The sequence below is a fragment of the Phodopus roborovskii genome, unplaced genomic scaffold (assembly GCF_943737965.1).
Source record: "Phodopus roborovskii unplaced genomic scaffold, PHOROB, whole genome shotgun sequence".
Classification (NCBI taxonomy): domain Eukaryota; kingdom Metazoa; phylum Chordata; class Mammalia; order Rodentia; family Cricetidae; genus Phodopus; species Phodopus roborovskii.
The window spans coordinates 1643174-1664749 of record NW_026125538.1 but is presented as its reverse complement, the minus strand read 5'-3'; the positions used below and the strand labels follow the sequence as shown (position 1 = coordinate 1664749).

General features: G+C 51.3%; 1 protein-coding gene across 9 annotated transcripts; it reads right to left on the bottom strand.

The window, feature by feature from the left end:
* Window positions 1-364: 364 nt before the first annotated feature.
* Arhgef40 (Rho guanine nucleotide exchange factor 40) lies at window positions 365-20029 on the bottom strand. 9 transcript variants are annotated; one of them, XM_051176800.1, is made up of 25 exons: window positions 19756-20029; window positions 17246-17443; window positions 15445-16660; window positions 15159-15326; window positions 14392-14518; window positions 13656-13752; window positions 13462-13542; window positions 13225-13341; window positions 11595-11690; window positions 11387-11502; window positions 10923-11049; window positions 9216-9338; window positions 8999-9142; window positions 7995-8605; window positions 7653-7887; window positions 7281-7367; window positions 5449-5664; window positions 4533-4703; window positions 3519-3696; window positions 2336-2440; window positions 1977-2120; window positions 1346-1488; window positions 1159-1186; window positions 1027-1072; window positions 365-891 (listed from the first exon to the last, which is right to left on the bottom strand). In XM_051176800.1, the coding sequence occupies exons 1-24, from the start codon at window positions 19756-19758 to the stop codon at window positions 1050-1052; spliced, it is 4554 nt and encodes a 1517-aa protein (XP_051032757.1). In that variant the 5' UTR covers window positions 19759-20029; the 3' UTR covers window positions 365-891; window positions 1027-1049. The 9 variants fall into 9 exon arrangements, 5 of the variants coding, with proteins under 5 accessions (XP_051032757.1, XP_051032759.1, XP_051032758.1 ...); XM_051176802.1 differs by having other exon boundaries at window positions 1346-1476; XR_007834003.1 differs by having other exon boundaries at window positions 1027-1186.
* Between the last annotated feature and the right edge of the window lie 1547 nt (window positions 20030-21576).

The window sequence follows — 21576 nt, the reverse complement described above, 5'->3', positions numbered from 1 at the left end:
GCTCCAGACTTCAGATTCAGTAACTCTGGGTGGGCCCTAAGAATTAGCATTGGAAACCAGTAGCCTAAGGGTCCCCCCCCCACCCCCCCCCCACCCCCCGCCTGATGGCCTCACTAGACAACTGCATTATGCTGGACCCACCTGACCATCTCAGCCTCAAGAAGTGGGTACAAAATGGAGAAGGAACTTCAAAGAGTTCATTGAGCTTGCAGCCTCTGAGGGGGAGGTGCCTTCTCCCACACTCATGCACTATCAGTTTTGGGCCAGTAAAGGGGAGAACAGCTTACTCTCTGGCCTTGGTTTTATTTTCTGAATTCTAGTTAGTGGTTATAGGGAAGTATTCAAGTTCATTCAGACACCTTAATGCAGAGGCCTGCTCTGGCCCTCAGGAGGCACAATGAGAGTAAATACATTTAATATAACAATAGTATAACAGTAATTACATATATAACGTTTGCAACGCCCACCCCATCTGCTTCAATGGCTTATAACACTTCACATCCCATGATACCCCAGAATGGAATTCCATCCGACCTGGCAGAGATGGATCTTCCGGGAGAGTTGGGATGGGAAGAGAAGCAGGCTGTCAGCAGCAAGTGTCCCGCAGTTGTGCAGTAGCACAGGATGGTGGGGGAGGGGGCTGGAAGAGGGATGGGTCCCTGTACCCAGGGCATAAAGGCAAGCACACAGGGCCACTCTGGTTCCTGCAGCAGAAGGCACCAAGCAGGGGAGAGCTAGAGATAGCAGTGGCAGGGGAAACTCTGGTCCTTGCCCTCTGCTCTGTCCAGGAAGCAGAGGGAGGGAATTGAGAGCTTAGTCCTCCATTATGTCCCATTGGCATATCAGCCTAAAAGTGCTGGCAAGGGGCTGCAGCCAAGTTCTGGATCTTCTCTGGAAGCCAGGAAAGAAGAGGGAGATGGGTTGGGAGAGGCAAGAAGCTGACTTGTGTGCATCTGAGGTCAGGAACGAAGGTCCTCAAAATCGGGGAAGGCATGCTGGATGTAGGAGAACGGGGTGCTGACTTACCAGGTTACAGGGGCGTGGTGGGATCACTCAGGGCTCGGGAATGACTCTGAGGACACAGAAATTGCAGTGTGTTTAGACATGTTCTCTATTGTGCATGTCTCTCCCTGCTTCTTAAAGCTTTTTTTTTTTTACCTCTGACCTTGATGCTTCTCAGCCAGGCCTAGGGGAGAGGAGAAAGGCAGACTGGATAATAAACCCAATCTGTGGCATCAGCTGAGAGTGGTAACAATTAGTTCCTCTACTCCCCAGTTTGTCAGATGATCAGAAAAGCCTACCCAGAAAGAGACCACCTGCTCCCAGCCTTATTGCAGGGACTTACCTGTCGGGCTAGCCCTAAGATCCCTCCACTGGCCAGAGTGGGAGTGCTGCTCCCATGGTGCGGAGGCTGCAGGCTGGGGCTGTTTCTCGGTCCTGGGGACACATCTCCGGAAGAGTCAAGTGTTTCTGAGGCTGGAGGGGAAGCTTGGGTGAGAGTAAGGTATAAATCCCTTCCCGATTACCTTCAGTAACCAAGCTCCTCCGGCAGAGAAGAAGAAGCTCCATAGCAACAGGAAGCTGTGAGTCACCATAGCAATTCAGTTGCAAGAGAACCCCCCTACCAAGAGGCAGGAAATTGTCAGCAGCATCATTAGAGCAACCAGGGAAGAAGCAACAGGAAACTAAGAATTGCCGTGGTGAACCAGGAGGGTACAACAGGAAGCTGAGGCAGTTTCCATAGAAACTCAAGGAGAGCTAGAGAGAAAGGTACAGAAGAAGTGCTTCTTAGTAAAAGGCTGCTGTAAGCATCTCCCTAGCAACCAGATGGAAGGCTCTTTTAGCAATGGGGAAGCTGTATGTAGTTGTCATGGCAACCGGGCTACTTGGCTAGAAAAAGGAATTGCTCAGCAATAGGCAGCCTGAACATCACCATGACCCAGCGGTTGGGGGCCACCCCTTGAGAGGTGCCTCACCCAGGGAAATCTGCTTGACGTCCAGATCCCAGGCCTCCTCCTCGACGCGGGCAGGCAGGGAGCAGGCTCCCGGTGAGAGGCCGGGAAGGGACGGGCCAGCATGCTCAAAAGATGACACGGCTACGGAGGCCCGGGTGCGGGCGGCTGCAGAGAGTGGGGAGTTGGGGTGGTGGGGTGCTGGTGTGGAAAAGTCCTCCTGGCTCCCTGGAATAGCTCACAGAGGGCTTCCCAGGGAGTCCCCACGTTGGGAAGAGATGCCCACTCAGCACTCAGTGTCCTTCCTGGCATCTCCCCATTGCTTTTATATCATCAGTCAAGGCCTGACTTGTGGGAGCACCCCCCAGCACCCTGGACCTCACCTCTTCCAGTGAGCAGGGCACTCAGTGTCCGTTCCCCCAGGGCTTTAATGTCCAGGAAAGGTTTATTGCCAATGCCCATGGAAACCATCTGCTGCACTCGGAGCTCTAGGGAACAGAGACCCTGTTTGCAACCTTCTCTTGGCCCTCATGCCTTGGTGTTAGCACATCCCTGTTGATTCTCTTTCCCAGCTCTTAACCACGCTTCCCTCCTGGCATCTCCCCTTGACTATCATGGCATGCATAGATTGTGAGGGTGATATTTGACCTCTTCAGACATGCATCTGTTCTCTGCTATACACTTCATCCTGCCCATTTAGCCTCCTAACCACCTGATTAGTGTACAAGATGAGTGTGCATTTGCACATCTGGATGCGAAGGTAGGCGCAAACATTTGGAGGTTAGAGGACACATTAGGTAATGGCTAATCTTCACTTGCCACCTTGTTTTATGGCTGATCTCTTAACCATTTTGGTGTGCATGTGCCAGGCTGGCTGTCTAGCAAGCTTCTGGGGGAAATTCCTGTCTTCACCTCCCATGTGCTCTTTAACAGTGATGAGATTACAGATGTTCCTGTTTTACTACATCTGCAGTACTTACTGCTGGCTTTTATGTGGGTTCTGGGGATTTGAACTCAGGTCTTCACACTTGCATGACAAACACTTTTACCCAGTGAGCTATGTTCCTGGCCAGTCAGTTCATAGAACACTCAGCTTCCCTTTGTCATGGACATTAAGAGCAAAAGTCATGCTTTTGCACATCTCTTCTGTATGTGTCAACCTACTCGAGCCTCCCTGTCACACAGATCAAAAAAGTACTATGCCTTTTTCAGATTAACAGAACAATTCAGAGAATTACAACAACAACAACAACAAACCAAATCAAAACCCAGTACCAACCAACACCAAAGAAAAGCTATTAGTCCAGGTCACACAGCAAGTAAGTGGCACCAGTCTTCCTTAAGCCCAATCTGGTAAGCAGTTTTGCACCTCTTTTGTGGAGACATCTGCTCTTGTTCCTTGGAAATTTGGAGCTTTCTCTTTTCTTCTGGCTAATTCTGTCTCAGCTATATCTCTTGAACCAGACTTTGAATAGTCTCTTAAGGCATCTTTCCTACCATCTTCCATACTCTCCAGTAAACCTGTAACCCATCCCAAGCACAACTCCTCTATGATCTATCAGTTACCCTTGTTGTGGGCTGCCTGTCTCCATAGAAGCTGGGCAATAGAACTAGTCCACTTGAGTTTGATCTCTGGTGAGGTAGCCTGCAAAGTGTATGCTTCTCGTGCACGCCGCCGCCGAAACCAAAGCTCAAAACAGAGTCCACTGTCCCCAATGTTTTCTGTCAGCCCCATGTCAGCAGTCTGAGGAGGGGAAGGAGAAAGAGGGATGAAGATAGAGGTGTCCTTGCTAGGTGGCACCACACTGGCAAGCGCCATGTTTAGCTTGGTAGATGTTCAACATCTGTCAGAGATACCAGGCACTCTGCACAATAACAGCTTTGGTTTACAAAGGGAAAAGGAGACTGTCTGAGACACGAAGCAGCTTACTAGAGCAAACACAGACCCTTCCCTCTGTCCTATCTTTGCAGAGCTGGAACTAATACAAGGACAGTTTGGAAACTATTATTTCACCTGATCCAGGACTGTGGGTTGCTATGAATGTTTATTTCTGGCTAGATGCCCAAAGCAAGTTCTGTTTAGTTCAGTGAAATCAAAGGGTGTGTGTGTGTGTGTGTGTGTGTGTGTGCTGCCCTTTCAGGGACCACCTCTAACTCAAAAGACATGTGGGTTTTTTTTTTTTTTTCTAGACAGGGTTTCTCTGAGTAGCCCTGGCTATCCTGGGAATGGGTTTTGTAAACCAGTCTGGCCTGGAACTCAGAGATCCCCCTGCCTCTGCTTCCTTAGTGCTGGGATTAAAGGTGTGTGTCACCACTGTCCAGAAGACATGCGTGTTCTCATTGGGAAGGTTGTTTTCCATTCTGCCTTGAAATGCCTCCTTGAATTATATGGAAGGCCCAAAGGGGTTGACCAATGGAGGGCTTTCTTTCACCTTCTGATACCCTAAAATTGATGACCAATTGTAGGCCAAAACCTGTTTTAGGTGATGAAGATTCTGAACCTGCTTGAGACTGAACTTCCAGAACAATCTGAGTTCTCATGTTGAACATGGTACAATACCCCGACTCCATGCCACATACCTTGAAAGCCTGCTTGTAAACAAAGGTCTCAGACCCTCCCTCGGAGCCCTTTAACTTGCTGAATAAGAGCAGATCCTCAAAGAGAAAGACATGGCGGAGGCACTTTTTCCGGCCACAGATGACAGTGAATGGGTCCCGATGCAAGAGTTGTCCCTGTTCCTTCAAATCTATCTGGAGAAAGAGAAGGGAAAGCTGGTCCAGGGGCCTTTGTGAAATTGTGAGATGTAAGAGATTTAGCGGGAAGGGGCCCAATGTACTTGCTGTTGGCAGGCTCAGGAAGTCAGGGAGGGCCTCACCCTCACCCTACCCACTCCCACTGCTTCTCATGCACAACTGTCTAGCAGCAGTCACTCTTCCACATCAGTACCCAGCCTGCCATGGTGAAGGCTTTGCATACTGGAGATGCAGAAAGAGAACCAGCAAAGAACGCGGGCAGGTCTGTCTAGACCAGTGGTTCTCACCCTTCTTAATGCCGAGACACTTGGATGCAGTTCCTCATGTTGTGGTGACCCCCAACCATAAAATTATTTCCATTGCTACTTTACAGCTGTAATTTTGCTGCTGTTATGAATTGTAATAAATATCTGTATTTTCTGATGGTCTTACAGGTTGAGAACCACCAATCTAGAGAGAGTACTACTCCAGCTTAATCTGGAATCAGTGTTAGAAAGAGGAAAACAATGTAGGCTAGAAAGGTAGAAGCAAAAATGGAAGAAGAATAAGGAAAGGAACAGATAACGCACGAGGCACACATGGGGAGAAAAGAGGATGCTGGGCTTAGATGAGGCAACTAAGGGCTAGGCAGAGCCTAGGGCCCTCAGACTTCAGGTCTGGTTTTATGGTCACCAGCCTACACTGTTTCAAAGGCCACAGAGTTACACAGTTTGAGCAAGAGTCAGTGGAGGCCAGACCTTACCTCACAGCCTCGCACAGCTTCTACCGCTAGCAAATCTCTGCCTCGGGCCTCTTGTTCCTGGAGCAACTGTACAGCAGCCCTGAGGGCCTGGCGCTCAGAGCTTAGCTCAGGCCCAGCTTCCCTCAGTAGCTCCTCCAGGAGCTGTCCATACCGAGCCAGCTGCTCCAGGGGCTGTTGTAGGGCCCGGGGCAAGCAAGGGCTGCTCTCCATGGAACCCTAGGATGGAACCATAGCCAGGAATGAGAAGAGGGGCTACGGCTTGTAGGAGCCAAAATACGAGGTCAGGAATGTGATAGGTTGGGTACAGGCTTTGGGGAACAGAGGAAGACCAGGTACTCTTAAAGGGAAAGAAAGGAGCCTGCAAGATGGCTCAGTAGGTAGAGGTGCTTTCCACTAAGCCTGATGACCTGTGTCCAATCCCTGGGACCTGTGTGGCAGAAAGAATTGACTCAGGGTGTTTCTCCTCTGGCCCCACATGGGCACTAGAGTGCATGTGTGAGTTCATGTGTGCACCCCCCCCCACACACAAATAATAAAAACATAACATTTTTTTTAAGAGGAAAAATAACACAGAGGTCAAAGAGATGGTCCAGAAGCTAATGGGATTTGTCATCAAGCCTGGGAACCAAGTTCTGTCCCTGGAACCCACGTGATGGAAGGAGAGAACCGGCTCTCTCTCTCTCTCTCTCTCTCTCTCTCTCTCTCTCACACACACACACACACACACACACACACACACACACACAGGCAGGGACCTCTGGGAGACGCAGCCATCCTGGCTGAAGGGGAAGCCAGGTAATAACAGCTTTTGCCCTCTGGCTTTTATAGTTACTTTCACATCTTTTCACATGAAATAATTTGACCCTCAAGCTCCCCAGGATTTGGACAAAGTGCATACTGCCCGTGTTTACCATAAGGAGAAACAGGCTTAGGGCTGAGAGATGGCTGGGCAGTTAGGAGCACTTACTGCTCCTGCAGAGGACCTGGGTTCAGTTCCTAGCACCCACAGTGTCTTACAAGTCTAAAAATCCACTTTCAGGTAATCTGATATCTTCTTCTGGTCTCCTTGTGCACTAGGCACAGTGCAATACATACCTGAAGACAGTCACATATAAAATAAATCTTAACAAAACTAAGAAACAAGAACAACAACAAAAACAAATCAGAGGCCCAAGGAATCAGAGTTTTACCCAGATTCCCTTTTGTGGGGACCTCAGGTAAGAGTCCAGCCTCCTCTGGCTCTCAGTGTAATGCTAGGAGACCCTACTGACTCCTAGATGGCAGTCTGAGGGACTACTGGAAATTTTTGGTGAATGTTCCCGGGTGTATTCATGAAAGACCATTTTCTCTGAGAGTTCAAGGTGGGGTGAGTTTTTAGGTCTTCCTGGTCCTTTCTCTCTCTTAAAAAAAAAAAAAAAAAAAAAAAAAAAAAGATTTATTTATTTATTATGTATGCAGTATTCTCCACCATGTATGCAGGCAGTCCAGAAGGGGGCATCAGATCTTATTATAGATGGCTGTGAGCCAACATGTAGGTGCTGGGAATTGAACTCAGGACCTCTGGAAGAGTAGCTAGTACTCTTAACCTCTGGGCCATCTCTCCAACCCCCGTGGTCCTTTCTCTTAAAAAAAAAAAAAAACATTTTCTTGTTCTACGTGTGTGCGCGCGTGCGCATGCGAGCAATCAGTCAGAAAACACCTCATCTGCAGGAGTCAGTTAGTTCTTTCATTATACCATGTTTCTGGGATGGAACTCAGTTGACAGTCTTAGAGGCAAGCATCCTGTTAAGCCATCTCACTGACTCAATTTTCAGAGTTAAAGAAAAGTTTACCTTGGCTGAGGGGGTGAGGGCAGCCAGACCACTCTCCAGTTTATGCCTGTGCTTCACGAACTGTGCATAGAGGTTGAACTGATCCCCCTGTGTCAGTAAGGAAGAGATAGTAAGTGTCCCTGGTGAGGGACCTGTGGACTCTTCTCCAATCCCCACTGCCCACGGAGGGATAAGCAGGCAGCACTCAGCTTGCCAGGGGTTATAAAGGCTCTTTGAAGAGACAGTGAAGTTCACCCAACACTTGAAGACAAGTAACACAAGGGCCAAGTTGAGGGACCCCACAAGAGGGAGAGGGGTGGTGACAGAGAAGTGAGGGGGGTAGATAGGGCAGAACACGGGAAGGGAGAAGGTCTGGAAATTCACATTGCTCACATGGCGAAGGAAGCAGGCCCCAATGCGCAAAGGATGGGTGGTGCAGCCCTGAAGCTCTTGCAGAAAGTGTGTCCCGTGGAAGCTGCGAAGTCTCTCTCGGGCACTCAGGGCTGCGGCCCAGGTGCACCGAAGCTCAGGAGTTAGCTCGGGCCCGGGCGGCAGCACTGGCTCATTCAGAGTGGATATGTATTCTTGCTCACAGGCAATCAGTTCAGACACTATTCGCTGCTGGGCACTGTAGGCACGACCAGAGTAGCAGAGGTGTCACTTTGGCGTGGAAAAGAGTCACTACCCCCAACAGTTCTTTCCTGTTTGCCTACTAGACAATTGGTCTGAACTCACCTGATGCTTCGTTTGCGCTCCATTCGAGGGGTACCTATTCCCCAGGGCCCATCTGGTCCTCCAGCCCGACCCAACAGCACATGTTCTCGGGGTGAACATGTCCTGTCTACCACTTCAGTACTGGTGACCTCCAGGCCTCGGATCAGCACAGCCCTTGGAGGTCTTCCATCTGCTTCTGGAGCTAGCTCAAGACCTTCCTCCTCATAGTCCTCCCCACATGGGGTCAGAGAGCAGTGTGATGGGGCTGCCCGTGGCCCAGGACTGCTGGGGAGAAGCAGGGAGCTGAGGCTGGGTGAAGGGCTATGGGCTCCATGCTGGGCCCCTGAGCTGCTGGCACTGTCTGCCCGTCGTCGTCTGTGGCCTCGAGGACTGGCCTCCTCTCCCAACTGCTGCTGAATCCTTCTTTCCAGCTCTTGGCAGCGCGCTCGGCATCGGCCCCATTCTCGAAGGGCTGCCGGGCTGCCCAGGTCCAGAGCCAGGGCTCGCATCTCCTGGAAGGTGCCTGCACTGGGCTCTGGGGCCCGCCGTAGGGCTAGGGCTGCTAGCACTGCTTCACGACCCGGCCCAGCCCCTGCCAGCCGAGCAGAGCCCTCATCTACCCATTCGTGTGCCTACAAAAGCCAAACAGGTTGGAGGCAGAGAAAAAAGGTAAGGACACAAGCCACTCCCAAACACGTATCCCATTGCCGATGGCTCCCTGGGGGCCACCACCTACCTGCTCCTCCCTCTGCCCCAGTGTCATAGTATAGCCATGTTACTTGGAGATGGCAGGGGCACGCAGGAGCACGCAGGAGCTGCTACTTACTTACACACATGGCACTGAGTCAGGTTGTACTAATGCCTTCACACAGTGCCTCACCTAACTTTCACAGTAGATGTGCAAATGTCTACAAGGGACCTATCTCAGATCGTTTAGCCTGGGCAAGCTGAAAGTCAAAGCTGAGGTACCACTCTGAGCAACTGCTGAAGAGAGAAGATGGCTCCGAAGGGTGCCCTGTACCCACCTGCTGGAAAAAGCGCTGGAGCCGTAGAGCCCGATGGAGACCACTCTCAACCTGCTCCAGGCGCTGTTCAAAAATATCCAGAACTTTCTGGGAGGCTATGTCCTCCTCCAGAGCCAAAGCTTCCCGGGCCAGGACTAGGCGCTCCTGGAGAAAGGGATCTGTGCTCAGACCTGGCCCTCTACCAGTGACCCCACCCCCATCTCCTCTCCGTCCTTACCTGCACCTCACTGCTAAAAGCCCGGAATCGCAGTTCTGTCTCTTGCAAGACTGAGAGTGAGTTCCCAGGCATGGCAAAGCTGGCCAGCTGCTCTTCCCCTGGGCCAGAGAGCCACTGTAACACCTGGGACAGAGTGAAAGGCTGTGAGGAAAGAGGAGTTGTAAAGTGGCTAAGATCCACTCAGCTGCCATCACCCCAGATGTTGAAAACCTTTGTCATCCCATCTTGTCTCACTGGTGCTGTGGGACTGATAATAGTTCCTACAGGGCACTGGGTATGCCATCTCTGGTAAAGTGCCATATGAACAGAGTTGGCAGGAGACACAGGTTATTGTGCCAGGGCAAGGCCAGGATGAGGAAACAGATAAAAGTGACATGAACCAAAGAAAGAAGGATGAAATTCCTCTTGGATAATAGGACCAAGAGGAATTCCACATCCAATGAGCCTTGCTGAGTGGTGAGCAGGAAACCTAAGCACCAGGCCTGAAGGATGAATGGCCCAGGAGATGGTGTGTATGTGAGTGGATATCCAGTTCAACTTTCCAACCATAGGGCATCTCCTACTTGTTCTGAGATGTCTGACTAATTTTTCCCTCTGAAGAAAGTCTGGAAGCTAGGTGGAGCAGCTGGAAAACAAGAAGCCTCAGAATGTTCCTAAAAGGCAATGTCAACAAAAGCCACTTTTAGAGTCCTCTTCTGACTTCACTCCCCACCCTATCCACCTGTGTGTGCATAGGAATGGGCAACTCAGCAGCACATCTAATACCTAGCAGAGCTAGATCCCAAAGCTAAGCACTTTCACCTCCAAATTCTGTTTCTAAAATAAGATTTTAAACTGGCAGGGATATCTATTCAGTAGGAGACACCTCTTAGATGAACAGCAGAAGCCAACCAGCAGCCCTGGAACACAAAGCCCTGGCCCCTCTTTAACACTGACTTTGAGGTGACCCTCCCCATGAGGTGTAAATATCCACAACTGTAGAGCTGAGGAAAAACAACAGATTTTAAAGTCCCCCTTCCCTTCACAGTGAGCAGACAGCCAGTCCCTACAAGACTGAAGTCCCGAAATGAGAATCAAGGTGCAGAGAGGCCAGTCTGATTTTCGAACTTTAAGAGGTCCGTGGTTCCTCTCAGTGGCTGGCAATGCAGGAGACTGGGCCTTTTCAAAAGCCTCCATTTTGGAGGACGATAATGTATAAGAAGTTGAGGCAAAATGTGGAGCCAAAGAGCTCTATCAGTAGAGATTTATCAATAGGTATTTATTACCAGGCTTCATGATTAGGCCTGGTGGTGAAGGCAGGAGCATAAGGAGTTTCAAGGCCAGCACCAGCTACATAGTGAGTTCCCAGCCAACCTGGAACTATATCAGCCCCTGGCTCAGAAAACTCCTAAACAAAAACAAAACATTTATTATCTTTACACTAAGGAGGTACATTGTATCCTGAGCTGCCCAGCTGATTCCAGAGTTCCCTTTTGGTCATATCTAAAGATCCTGACCAAAGTTAGGCAGAAGGTTGACCTCCAGGCTTCTTTCTGCTGGTGCTGAGATGCTCTTGCCCTCATGCTGAATCTCACACTTCTACGACAAACCTCTAGGGGACAGACAGGGAAGCTCGAAGGGTGCCACCCACTCTTAGTATCAGCAGAGATGGCACTAAGCAGGGGCTAGGCTCCCAGGCTGAGTAAGGATGCGGAAGCATCTCCCTACCTGCTGGAGTTGGCGCAGGCGTTGGCATTGTTCCTGCTGCTGCACGCGTAGGTTGGAGAGACGCACAAGTTGGTGGATGGCCTCATCTACCTCCTGGTATAGCATAGCTGGGCCTGGACCCTCTAGCCTGGGGAAAAAGAGGTGACGTTGAGTCTCTACCCTTGTCAAGCTTTCCACTTCTCTCTGTGTATGCTCAGGGATGCAAACATTTGAGATGTCATGACAGTGAGAACCAAGACTTGCACTGTAACTCCCCTTACTGAATTAGCTTGGCAGAGACACTTAGTATCTCTGGTCCTCCGAGTCCACATCTGTAATCATAACTAGCACATGTGAGGTTATAAGTGCAAAGACACAGTATCTTGTCCAGATAAGTGCAGAGTAAGAATTATCTGTCACTTAAGGTTTAGGACAGCTCTCTGCTATCTCCCCCCTATTTGCCTCTGCACACCCGTTTCTCATACTTGCTGCTATGGGTGGATCGCAGCCGCATCAGGATGGCTCCTCCAGTCCTCTGTAGTGCCGTCAGCCGAGGATCAGCCAGCACTTTTTGCAGGGGCTCAGGCATTCCTGCTGCCTCCTTGGGACAAGGAAACACATCTGGAGTCCCCTAGAGTGCCCACCCCAGCCCCATCCCTTTCACACCTGCCTTTATTCCACCTCATTCCATACCTCTTCCTGTGGTTCTGCTGCTCCCTCTAGCTCCTCAATGGCCTGCCGTACAGAGGTCAACACACCTTGGCACAAGCTGCACAGCCTTGCCACTTCCTGAAATCCACATACAGAGATGGAGCTAAAGGCCAGGGTTTAGGATAAGAAATAAGCCAGACGTGGTGGGCCTTTCTTTAATCTTAGCACTCGGAAGGCAGAGATGGGTGGATCTCTGAGTTTGAGGCCAGCCTGGTCTACATAGTGAGTTCCAGGATAGCCAGGGTTATGAAGAGAGACCCTGTCTTGAAAGCCAAAGAGAGAAAGAGAGAGAAGAGAGAAAAGGAGAAAGGAAGGGAGGAGAGAGGGAAGGAGGAATGAATGAATGAATGAACGAACGAAGGTAGGTTAGCCACAGGAGGAAAATGGGGGTCTGGAGACTTTTGTGGAAATAATGGAGGCTTAGTTTCTGACTTTGTTGCTTCTAAGTTATACAATACTGGGCAAGCCCACAAACCCTAAAAGTCATTTTATTTAATACTGTTATAATAAAAGATGATTTTGTAAAATTTAAGGGAATGATATCAGCTTGGCACCGAGCTAGTTGTGGCAAATGGTACAGCTTAGTATGAATATCCTTTGCCTTCTTGCCTCTGGTCTTCACCCTCTTCCAGCTCTCCATATCTGCTTTCGCTAGGAACTCCTGTTTGTAGTCAGCTGTGACCACGTTGATTCTTCTATTCCTAAACTCACTACACTGAGGTTTGTCGAAGCATAAAAGTAAGTGATGGAGGCTCTGCAGAGGCCATGCACAAATGGTGCATCTGATGGGAGTAGATCCTATTCTTTGTGGACACTGGTGTAAGGAGCAGGTACAGCAAGGACACCATCTCCAGAAGTGAGGGAAGTAACTTGCCAGCCACTTGGAACCAACTTCTCCACTCTCAGCACTTTCTAGAAACCCACAAAGCTATCATGAACCCTTCTCTACTTGTTTTATGATCTCTTAATAGCTCCCACTAGAAAGCACACATTACTTAATGTCATATTAATAATTTGACAATCTCAGGGGGTAGAAAGCTGGAAAGAGTAAGCATTTTTCTTCCAGAGGACTCAAGTTTGATTACCAATGCTCACATGTAGCTCACAACTGCTTGTAACTCCAGATTCAGGGGTGCTGATGCCTACAGCTTCTAAGGACACCCACACACATGGCATTTATTCACATAGGCACACAGGCATATATACATGCTCAAAAATAAAATGAAACTTAAAAGAATATTACAAATTCGGTTGGTAACTGGAAAGATGTTGCTCTGGCAAAAGACTGGCTTGCAACTGTAATTCTACTTCCAGGGGATCTGATGCCCTCTTCTGACTTTTAAGATACCAGGCACATGTGTGCCCAAAAATATATGTATGTAAAGCACTGAGCAGGCAAAACAGTCATATACATAAAATAAAAAATAAAAAAGAATTTAACAAACTCCTCCCATCTTTCCTGTGTCCAGCAATATTTGTTCAAGACTCACGAGTCAGAACTATTTTCTGAATTGAATAGAACTGTACCTTTCCCAGCCCCATGGCTATGTCTGTCTCTGTCTTTTCTCCTAGATATCTAGTTGCCAGGTTCCTAAGGGCTGAAGGAGTTTACCTGATGTATCTCTACCCAGTGGTTGGGGGAGAGGTCTTTGTGACCTCCTAAGTCCCATGGCAGCTCCTCTGGCTTGGCCACTCTCTTTAGGTCCTTCTCTGACAGCAACTCAGCTCCCTGTAGACATATGAAAGTCGGAGTTTTCTGCACAGGCCCCTTGTGATTCAGACCAATCTGAGAGAGCAGTAAGCTTTCCCTTACCTTTCCATGACTGACAGGGCTGGTGGGAGAACCTACCTGAAATCCACAGAGTTCAGCCGGAGGCTCTTCATGAATGAGAATCACCAGCCGCTGAATAAGCGGAGAGTTGCCTGAGTCCTAAGTGCAAAGAAGAATATCCCTAAACATTGTACAGTTGGATGGCTTGGAATGGCTGCCACTGGAGAGAAGTGAGGGCCCAGGGGACGTGCCTGTCTCAAGGAGCTGATTACCTGAAGCTGACTCAAGGCAGGGATAAGTGCTGGAGGCAGTGTGGGTGCCTTGCGAAGGTCAAGCAGGATAGTTAGCCCCAATAACTGCAAATCAGGCCTGTGGAGGCAAGGAGAGCCAAAGATGTGTGTGTTTATGTCTCCCTCTCCCTCTCCCTCTCCCTCTCCCTCTCTCTCTCTCTCTCTCTCTCTCTCTGTGTGTGTGTGTGTGTGTGTGTGTGTGTGTGTCTGCACATGTGGGCACTGGGGAGACAGTAAAGAGAGAACAAGGAAGAAAGAACACAGGTCTTCTGACCTAGTGCTAACAGTCTTCAGATGTTAGGACTACTATATTTGGAAAGCAATGAGCAAACGGTCGATGTCTGGGACATGTGCCCAGTAGGCAACCTAGCCATCAAGAACCTACATTGACATAGTTATTTGGTTAGAGGACTAGAACTTTATGTGCTAGAATGGTATACGCTCAAGGCCTTAGCATTTGTCTGATAGGTACTCAATGTTCACAAAATATTTGTGGATGAATGAGTCTGTGCACTGATCATCTGGGAGCTATTGTGGAGTACTGAGAGTCAGCAGTGTTGACTTTAAAGACCATGAAGATATCCTGGGAGTTAGAATTGCTAAGGTCAAGGTCGATGGCTTGAAAATCTGAGGGTTGAAGTAGTAGGCCAGTGCCTTAAGAAAGAATGTCTCCTGACTGCATGCTAATGCCCAGGGTGCTGAAGTTTGCCATGCTTACCTAAGCAGTGAGTGGAGGTAACGCAGAGCAGTGTCCAGCATCTCTTGGGAGGGTGAGGACTCCTCAGGAAGGCAGGGAGGCGGTGGCGTAATCATCAGCAAAGCTCTCCCAGTCTGATCGACCCCTCCTGAAGACAAAAAACGGCCAGGCTGTCCTGGCTGGGAGCAATCTTTGACTACCTTCCCTACACCTTTCTTCCTTCCCAAGTGCACTTTCTCAGAGCCCCTTCCCAGCTACCCTGCATGTGTTTGACATGTCCTTGTTTGTGTGTGTGCACACGTGTATACATGTGTGTAGAGGCCAGAGGTCAATGTAAGATCTTTGTCAATCATTTCCTACCTTACTATTATTATTTTTGGGTTTTCGAGACAGGGTTTCTCTGTGTAGCCCTGGGTGTCCTGGAACTTACTCTGTAGATCAGGATGGCCTTGATCTCACAGAGATCCTCCTGCCTCTGCCTCCCGAGTACTGGGATTAATGGCATGTGTCACCACCGCCTGGCTCCACCTTACTTTTTTAAAGACAGGATCTCTCACTGAACCTGGAGAATCTCTGGCTCGACTGGACTGGCTGACCAATGAATGCTGGAAACCCACTTATCTTAATCTTCCCCTTTCTTTCCAGCTGGGGTTATAGATCCATGCCACACCCAGATCTTATGTGGATGCTGGAGACCCGAAATCAATCCCCTTGCTTGCAAAGCAGGCTCTTTACCAACTGAGTCATCTCCCCAGCCCCTTTCTTTTTACCCATAGATGCCCACTGACCAGTCAGAACGAGGAATCCGGATGCCATCAAGTCCCAAGCTATAGGTGGGTCATCCAAGATGGAAACGGAGGGAGTTTCTTCTGGAATGCTGTCTCCTTTTACATCCTGCACAGTCTCCAGGGGCTGTGTTGGGGGGTCAGATGGGAGCCATCCTGGACCTGTGGATCCTGTGCAGATAGAGGCAGAGAGTTACTCTGTTCCCAGCCAAACTACAGCTTCTCCTGGTCCCCTTCCATAGGCCCAGCATGCCCTGCACCTTGCTGGTGGACCTCACCGTCACCTCACCTGCCTTGCAGACCGGGATCAACCCCTCTTGTTCGCTCTCTCTGATCCCATCTTCTTGAGGCTCACAGTCTTCTGGGGGTGCAGGCTCGAGTTCTTCTTTTGATTCAGACTCTGGCTTCCCAGAATCCTCTTCCTCCTTAACTGGGCTGCATTCTTCAGGTTCCTGTTCACTGGGTGAGGGCAGACTGACAAGGACTTCCTGCTGTCTAGTCTCTTCCTTGTCCCTGGGGCTGAGTGGAGTACTCTCCACTTTTACAGCAGCTCTGCTGGCAGCTCTTTTCTTTCTTCTGTTTCCCTTGCCTGTTCTTCGAGGGGTACCAGGTGGTCCTTCCGTCCCCTGGCCCATTCCTCCCCCAGCCTCCCCTGACAGGAGGCAGGATTCAGAGGTCTCCCCCAGAGCCTCTGCTGGAGGCTCAGATGATACCAGGACTGTTACATCTGGGTCCGCCTCAGCCCCTAGGGGTGAGTCAGAAGAGGCCCCAGTGCTACTCCCCTCACCAGGAGGCCGTGACCCATCCTGGTCCCGAGACCCCAGTCCTTTCTGGTGCATCCACGCCCTGTGTCTCCGGTGCCGGCCCTTCCCTCCAGTGCTCTTACGGGTGGGGACTGTGCGGGTCCTGGAGAGGCCCGGGGCCTCAGCATCTATGGGGCGTCCCCTCATATGAGGCAGTGTCACCTCCAAGAGTTCCACATATTCACCCTCAGGACCTTCTGCAGGAGCGTTGTGTCCATCCCCAGGACTCCGGGTACCCAGCACCTCCTCAGGGAGTGGAGAGCTAGGAAGCCCTGGAGGTCCAGAGGGCAGCTCTGGAGGCAGTGTGCTTGGCTGATGTCCAACCATGAGGCCCTCTTTGTGCACAAATCTTGGGCAGATGAGCTCAGCCCAGGGTAGCCGCTGAATTCCAGAAGGTGCAGATAGAAGGCAGGTGCTGAGGCGCCCCGTTGGCCGGTCCTTGTTAATGCCTTGTAGCCACTCCGGTGTGAATAGGTAGGCACAGGCTTCACTGGGCACTGGCAGCTCCTGTACCCGTCCACCTCCTGGGGCCAGACATTTCAGTGCCAGACGGGGAGCTTGGGCTGCCGAGGGTACCACCTGCAGATAGAAGTCGCCAGGGCGCAGCAGCTGCCAGGGAAGAGCTGCTAGCTGCACTACGACTTGCTCATGCAAGCAGAGTGGCCAGCCCTCATGGAAGAAGAGAAATCCACTATACTGGGCCTGGAGAGAGAAGTAAGAGGCTATACTCAAGGCCACTGCTGAAGAAATCAGCAAGGGGGCGGGGTTGGGGAGCTATGAGAATGAGTCCACACTAGGCAGGGCTGGCCTTATGTCTGGTGAGTTAAAACCCTTCGGGAACAGTAAAGGAGGTCATGTGGCAGGGAAAAGAACGGAAACCATCGATCCTTTGGTGGAAGGAGCTTTCCTAGAACGCTGGCTGTACACTTGGAAAGGTAAGGACCTAGTCATACAGCGACCTGGTCAACAGATGCCATTGTATCTGTAGAAGTGGAGACTGTTTCCTGAATCGTGTCTGAGTCTGAGGGAGTAAGACATTCTTGGGGAGGTAATATTTGGAAATTGTTCTGGAAAAGTCAGGGTCTTTTTGGGGAAGTCAATGTTTGTTAAGAGTCAATATTTAAGGAAAATTCATACACCTGCATATGTGTTAGTGTTTGAGTAGTCACAATCAGTGGGAGGTCCGCAAATGAGACCTAAGGGTTCCTGTGGAGAACAGTATTGGGAAGCCTGTGTCTCTAAGTGGGAGGAAATTAGCCTGGCAGAAAATGTTTGACAGCCACTCACACAGGCTTCCTGCTGGACCTTGGCAAGCAGGTGTTTAGCAGGTACCAGGAAGTCCAGCGTGTACCTCAGTGCATCCTCCTGGTAAGTCCTCTCCACCACCTGGAATACTTGGCCCAACAGGGTTGGGGCTGTAGCTTCAAAGGGTGGGTACAAGGCAGCGAGTGTGCTCTGCACACAGTCCTCCACTGGTTCAGGCTCCTGGGAGAGACAATACCAAGCTATAGATAACTTCAGATTATACACGCATGGCTCCTTGGGACTTGGATGGTCCGCAGATAGCTATGTCCTATACCATATGAGCACAGCAGGTAATCAGAAAAGCTGGCTGAATCAGCCAAGGATAGGAGTGGGGGCCTGGCCAGTTGGTATATACAGGCTTCCCATTTAAGCTCTGAGATCTTGGCTTTAGAGATCCAGGGGGTATTTGTTATGCATAACTCTGATCAAGACTGTCCTGGGTACTGTAAATTGGGGTGACTGCATAGGTTCACCTGCACAGGCTGGGCCACTGGACCCAGCTGATGGTCAAGAATTCGTAGACAGGGTTGGGTATGGAGTTTCTACATAGCAATCTTGCCAGTAGATTCTCCCAGAGCTCACCATCCAGATACCTTTATCACAAGTGGAGATGTGCCCACCCACAAGCCACTGCATCCTAGAGATGATTGATTGACAGGTGGGAAGAAAAAAGACAGGAAGACTGTGGCTATCTCAGGTCTTTGTAGCATCCCTTTCTTCCATTCACAGAGTCTGTTCGATTGGCTATAATGAATTGGGTAGGGCCATTTGGAGAAGAGAGGAGGAGGTCTTGATCCTATGCATTCCAGTTTAATTTTACCTGGATCCACTGTCTCAAAGACTAAGCCATGTCCTGTTCTGACACACTTCCCTAGGTGAATCACTGGGCTATCTTTCTTTCCTCATTCCCTAAACAAAATCCCTTGGGTCTATTTCTTTGTAAATCTTTCAAGATGGCTTTTTTAGTTCCTTTTATCAGAGGTCTTTGTTGTAAATGAGGAAAGGGACATTATGAAATATTTACCGAGCTCTCTACCCATTGCAAACAGTCCTGGTTTCAGCTCAAGTCATAAATTGCTTATTTTACTCCTAAATCTCTCTGGCCAGAGTTGCTTAATCCCGGCTGTTTGAGAAGATTAGGGTATTCAGTCACCCCAGAGACCAGCATTCTGTGTTATCAGCGCGCAGCCTCGGGCCCAAGGTGTGGGCGAGCAGACAGACCCTCAGTGTTGCTGGGACTGCGTACGTGGGTGGGAAAAAGGGTAGGGGTGGGGTTGAGTGGGCCTCGGCTCAGAAGTTAAGATCGGGGTGCTACAGCTTGAGCAGCGAAGCAGCTGCAACCCATTAGGGGCGGTGAGCTCATGGCTGAACAAGAGTCGCAGCTACAGGAAACGGCCTCAGCAGGAGGGGAGGAGGGGTCTGGAGCAGGCGGAGGTGGGCAGGAGCCCAAGACACCAGGCCTCTGGTCGGCTGGGACCAAAAAGACGAATGAGACTGAGTCAGCTCTCATTGGCCTAGTTTCTGTCTAGCTCCAAACCCCTGAGCAAGGAGATGCCTCCCGGGCTTTCTCCGTAGGCATCGCCCGGGCAGAGCCTCTCCCCATCCTCCACTCTGCAGTGAGCGCGGTAGGCTGCAGCCGCCTGGGCAGTGGGCGCCCTCGCTAGCAGAGCCCACTCCTGCCGAAGGTGTGAGTACTTCTGGCCGGAAAGTTCCAGGCTCAGTGTTCGATCCCGTTGATATGGGCTTCTGGTACCCTGAGCTGCTGCCCTCGGAGACACTGCCTCATGCAGAGGATTCCATCCAGTTCCCTCCCTGCAGCGGGAGTGCCCTGAGGCAGCATCCCGTTCCCTGCAGTGGCGTAAGCCTTGGGGAACTTTGTCCCCAAACTCTGGTTTTGCCTCTGGAAACGTCACGCCCACTGGTACTTCGGAACACCCCTTACCCACCCTCAAAACAGCCCCCTTTCTGTGAGGGAATTTCCCTTTGGACATGCCCTTTGGCCCTGGCCCAGCCACAGCTGTGACTAGTCCCTCAGGGCCGGATGGGTGGGCCCACCTCACCGGGTTGGGGACAGGGATGGAAAATGGTGGTTCCAGGCAGGTCAGTTCTCATGACCCGAGGCAGTGCCCTTTCCCGGGCTGCGGCCAGACCAACTCGCAGAGGGTCCCCAGCAGTTAAAAGCTAGGATAGGAGGGGGAGGGAAAGCCCAGGGAAAGAAGACTAGGTAGGATCGAGAAGGCCGGCGCTGGGCTGTGTGCAAAGAGCACGGAGGGATGGGGAGGCGACAAAGGAGAAAGGAAGGGTCATGGCAATACTCGGTGGGGACTGGGCAGGCAGCGGGCCGGCAGACAGAAGAAAAGAAGGGGGGATGGGAGGCCGGAGAGTCTCCGGGGCGCGGAACAGCGCTAGGCGGGCACAGGAGGCACGGGGCTGGGGGCCCGGAGCGGGCTGCGCGAAGGCCGAGGGGACACGCGATGCGACGCGGGACTCACCATGGCTCGGCGTCGGGAGGCGTCCGACTCTCAGGCGGGCGGGGCGGCTCGGCCACCGCCTCCCTCCCGGCTCTCCGTCTCGCCGGGTCTGGCTGCAGGACCGCTCGCACCGCGGCCGCGGCTCTGCCCGCTCGCTCGGGCGCCCAGGCCGCGGGGCCCCGCCAGGGAGGCCCGAGACGGCCGCCTGCACCGCCCCGCCCAGCCTGGGACCCCAGCCGAGACGCCCCCTCCGTCGCAAGCCTCGCCTCCGCTCCTCTAGCTGCCCGCTGCCAGCCCGCCCCGCCCCGCCCCGCCCCGCACCCTCCGAGAACCGCCCCGCAGAGGACGCCCCGGCTTTCCCGCGTCTTCTCGCTCTGCGGGGTCGGAGCAGTCTTAGCTCTGTACTCTGCAGAGGTCTCCCGCCTAGGACCGAGGTTGTCGGGCACCCAGAAGCCTTCTTGCATCTCTAAGACTCATGCGCTTCTCCCATCCCCACCCCCCGTCCGTGGCCAGGCTTGGCAAAAGGTCCTGGGGCCCAGATCGACCCACACGGTTTGGTTCCTTTTAGGTACAGCTGAAGGCAGAGAAAGTTGGGGATTTCCCCCAAGCCTTGGGCGTTTGCCCGCCCTTCTTCCCCTTCCACCTTCTTGGGTCTCGAGCCTGCAGGCAACTACAATGGGCTCCTGTGTGCTGACTGGGGAGGGCGGGGGATGAGGGGAATTACGGAGAAGTAAAGGCTTGGCATGGGGGGGTGTGTGGGGTGTCATGCCCCGGAATCAGGATCCTTCTGTAGAGCATAGGGACGTTTTCGGAGTTGCTCCTCGCTGCCTTTTTCTGAACCTTATTCCCCTGTTGCTTTCCCGATAGAGGAAGGGAAGCAGCAGCTCCTGGATTGGAACTCCACTCTTTGGTACTGATGTTTTGGTACTAGATCTTTCTTGTTGCAGAGCGATTGAGGCCCACCACCACTAGGGCTCTCGGCGGTGGCTATTTTCTTATACTGCAGACAAAAGGAGCTAGGCTCCTTTAAAAAGTTCTAGCCTCGACCCTTCTGCCCCACCGACAAACTGCCAAACTGCTAGTATAGCTTCTGCGTGGGAATGAAGGCCTGGTGGGATCTCCCAGAAGGGCTTGGAGGACCTCAGCACAGCAAGGGGTTGCCTTGCACGCCTCTGAGTCACAGCGGATTCGTCCAAAAGATGGATATTTGGGGTGCGATCTGAGGGCGTGAAGGCGTTGTCACGTTGAGGGTGGAGTTTACTTAGAAGTTTACTTAGAAGATGTGCGATACAGTGAATACAGTCAGATGAGGCTGGAAAGACCGAGCTTGGGCAACAGCAGGAGAGGGAAGGGCCGCGATGACAAGTGATGCCTCTTGCTGCAGGAGAAACTCAGCCTTTTCTCCTCTGGGTCTGGAGAAGGGAGAAACTTAATTCATAAGGATGGGAAGAGCCCTCTGTTTCTTAGGGTTAAAACAGACTCTCGGGATGGGAAACCCTGTGAACCGTAGGCTAGAACTATGAAGTTGGAGCTCTTTCCAACCTTCCAGTCAAGCTAGACTCACCAGTTTCCTCGTAATTAGTGACCAGAAGCCAAGAGAGTGAGATTTTGCTACCCCCTGGTGTCTGCCGGGTAAATACTGCCTGGTAGCAGGCTGTAGAGGCCTTAGGACACTTTCTTAGAGGACATCCTGTGAACCTTGCTCACCACTGCCTCAAATCTAGCTTGCCTATTCTTGGTCTGGAAAGACTGAACTCCACATTCCGTATACTACAATCATTTGGTAGAATCCAAGGTTCTCCACAGCTAGGCAATGAAATGTAGACACACACAATGGAAAAA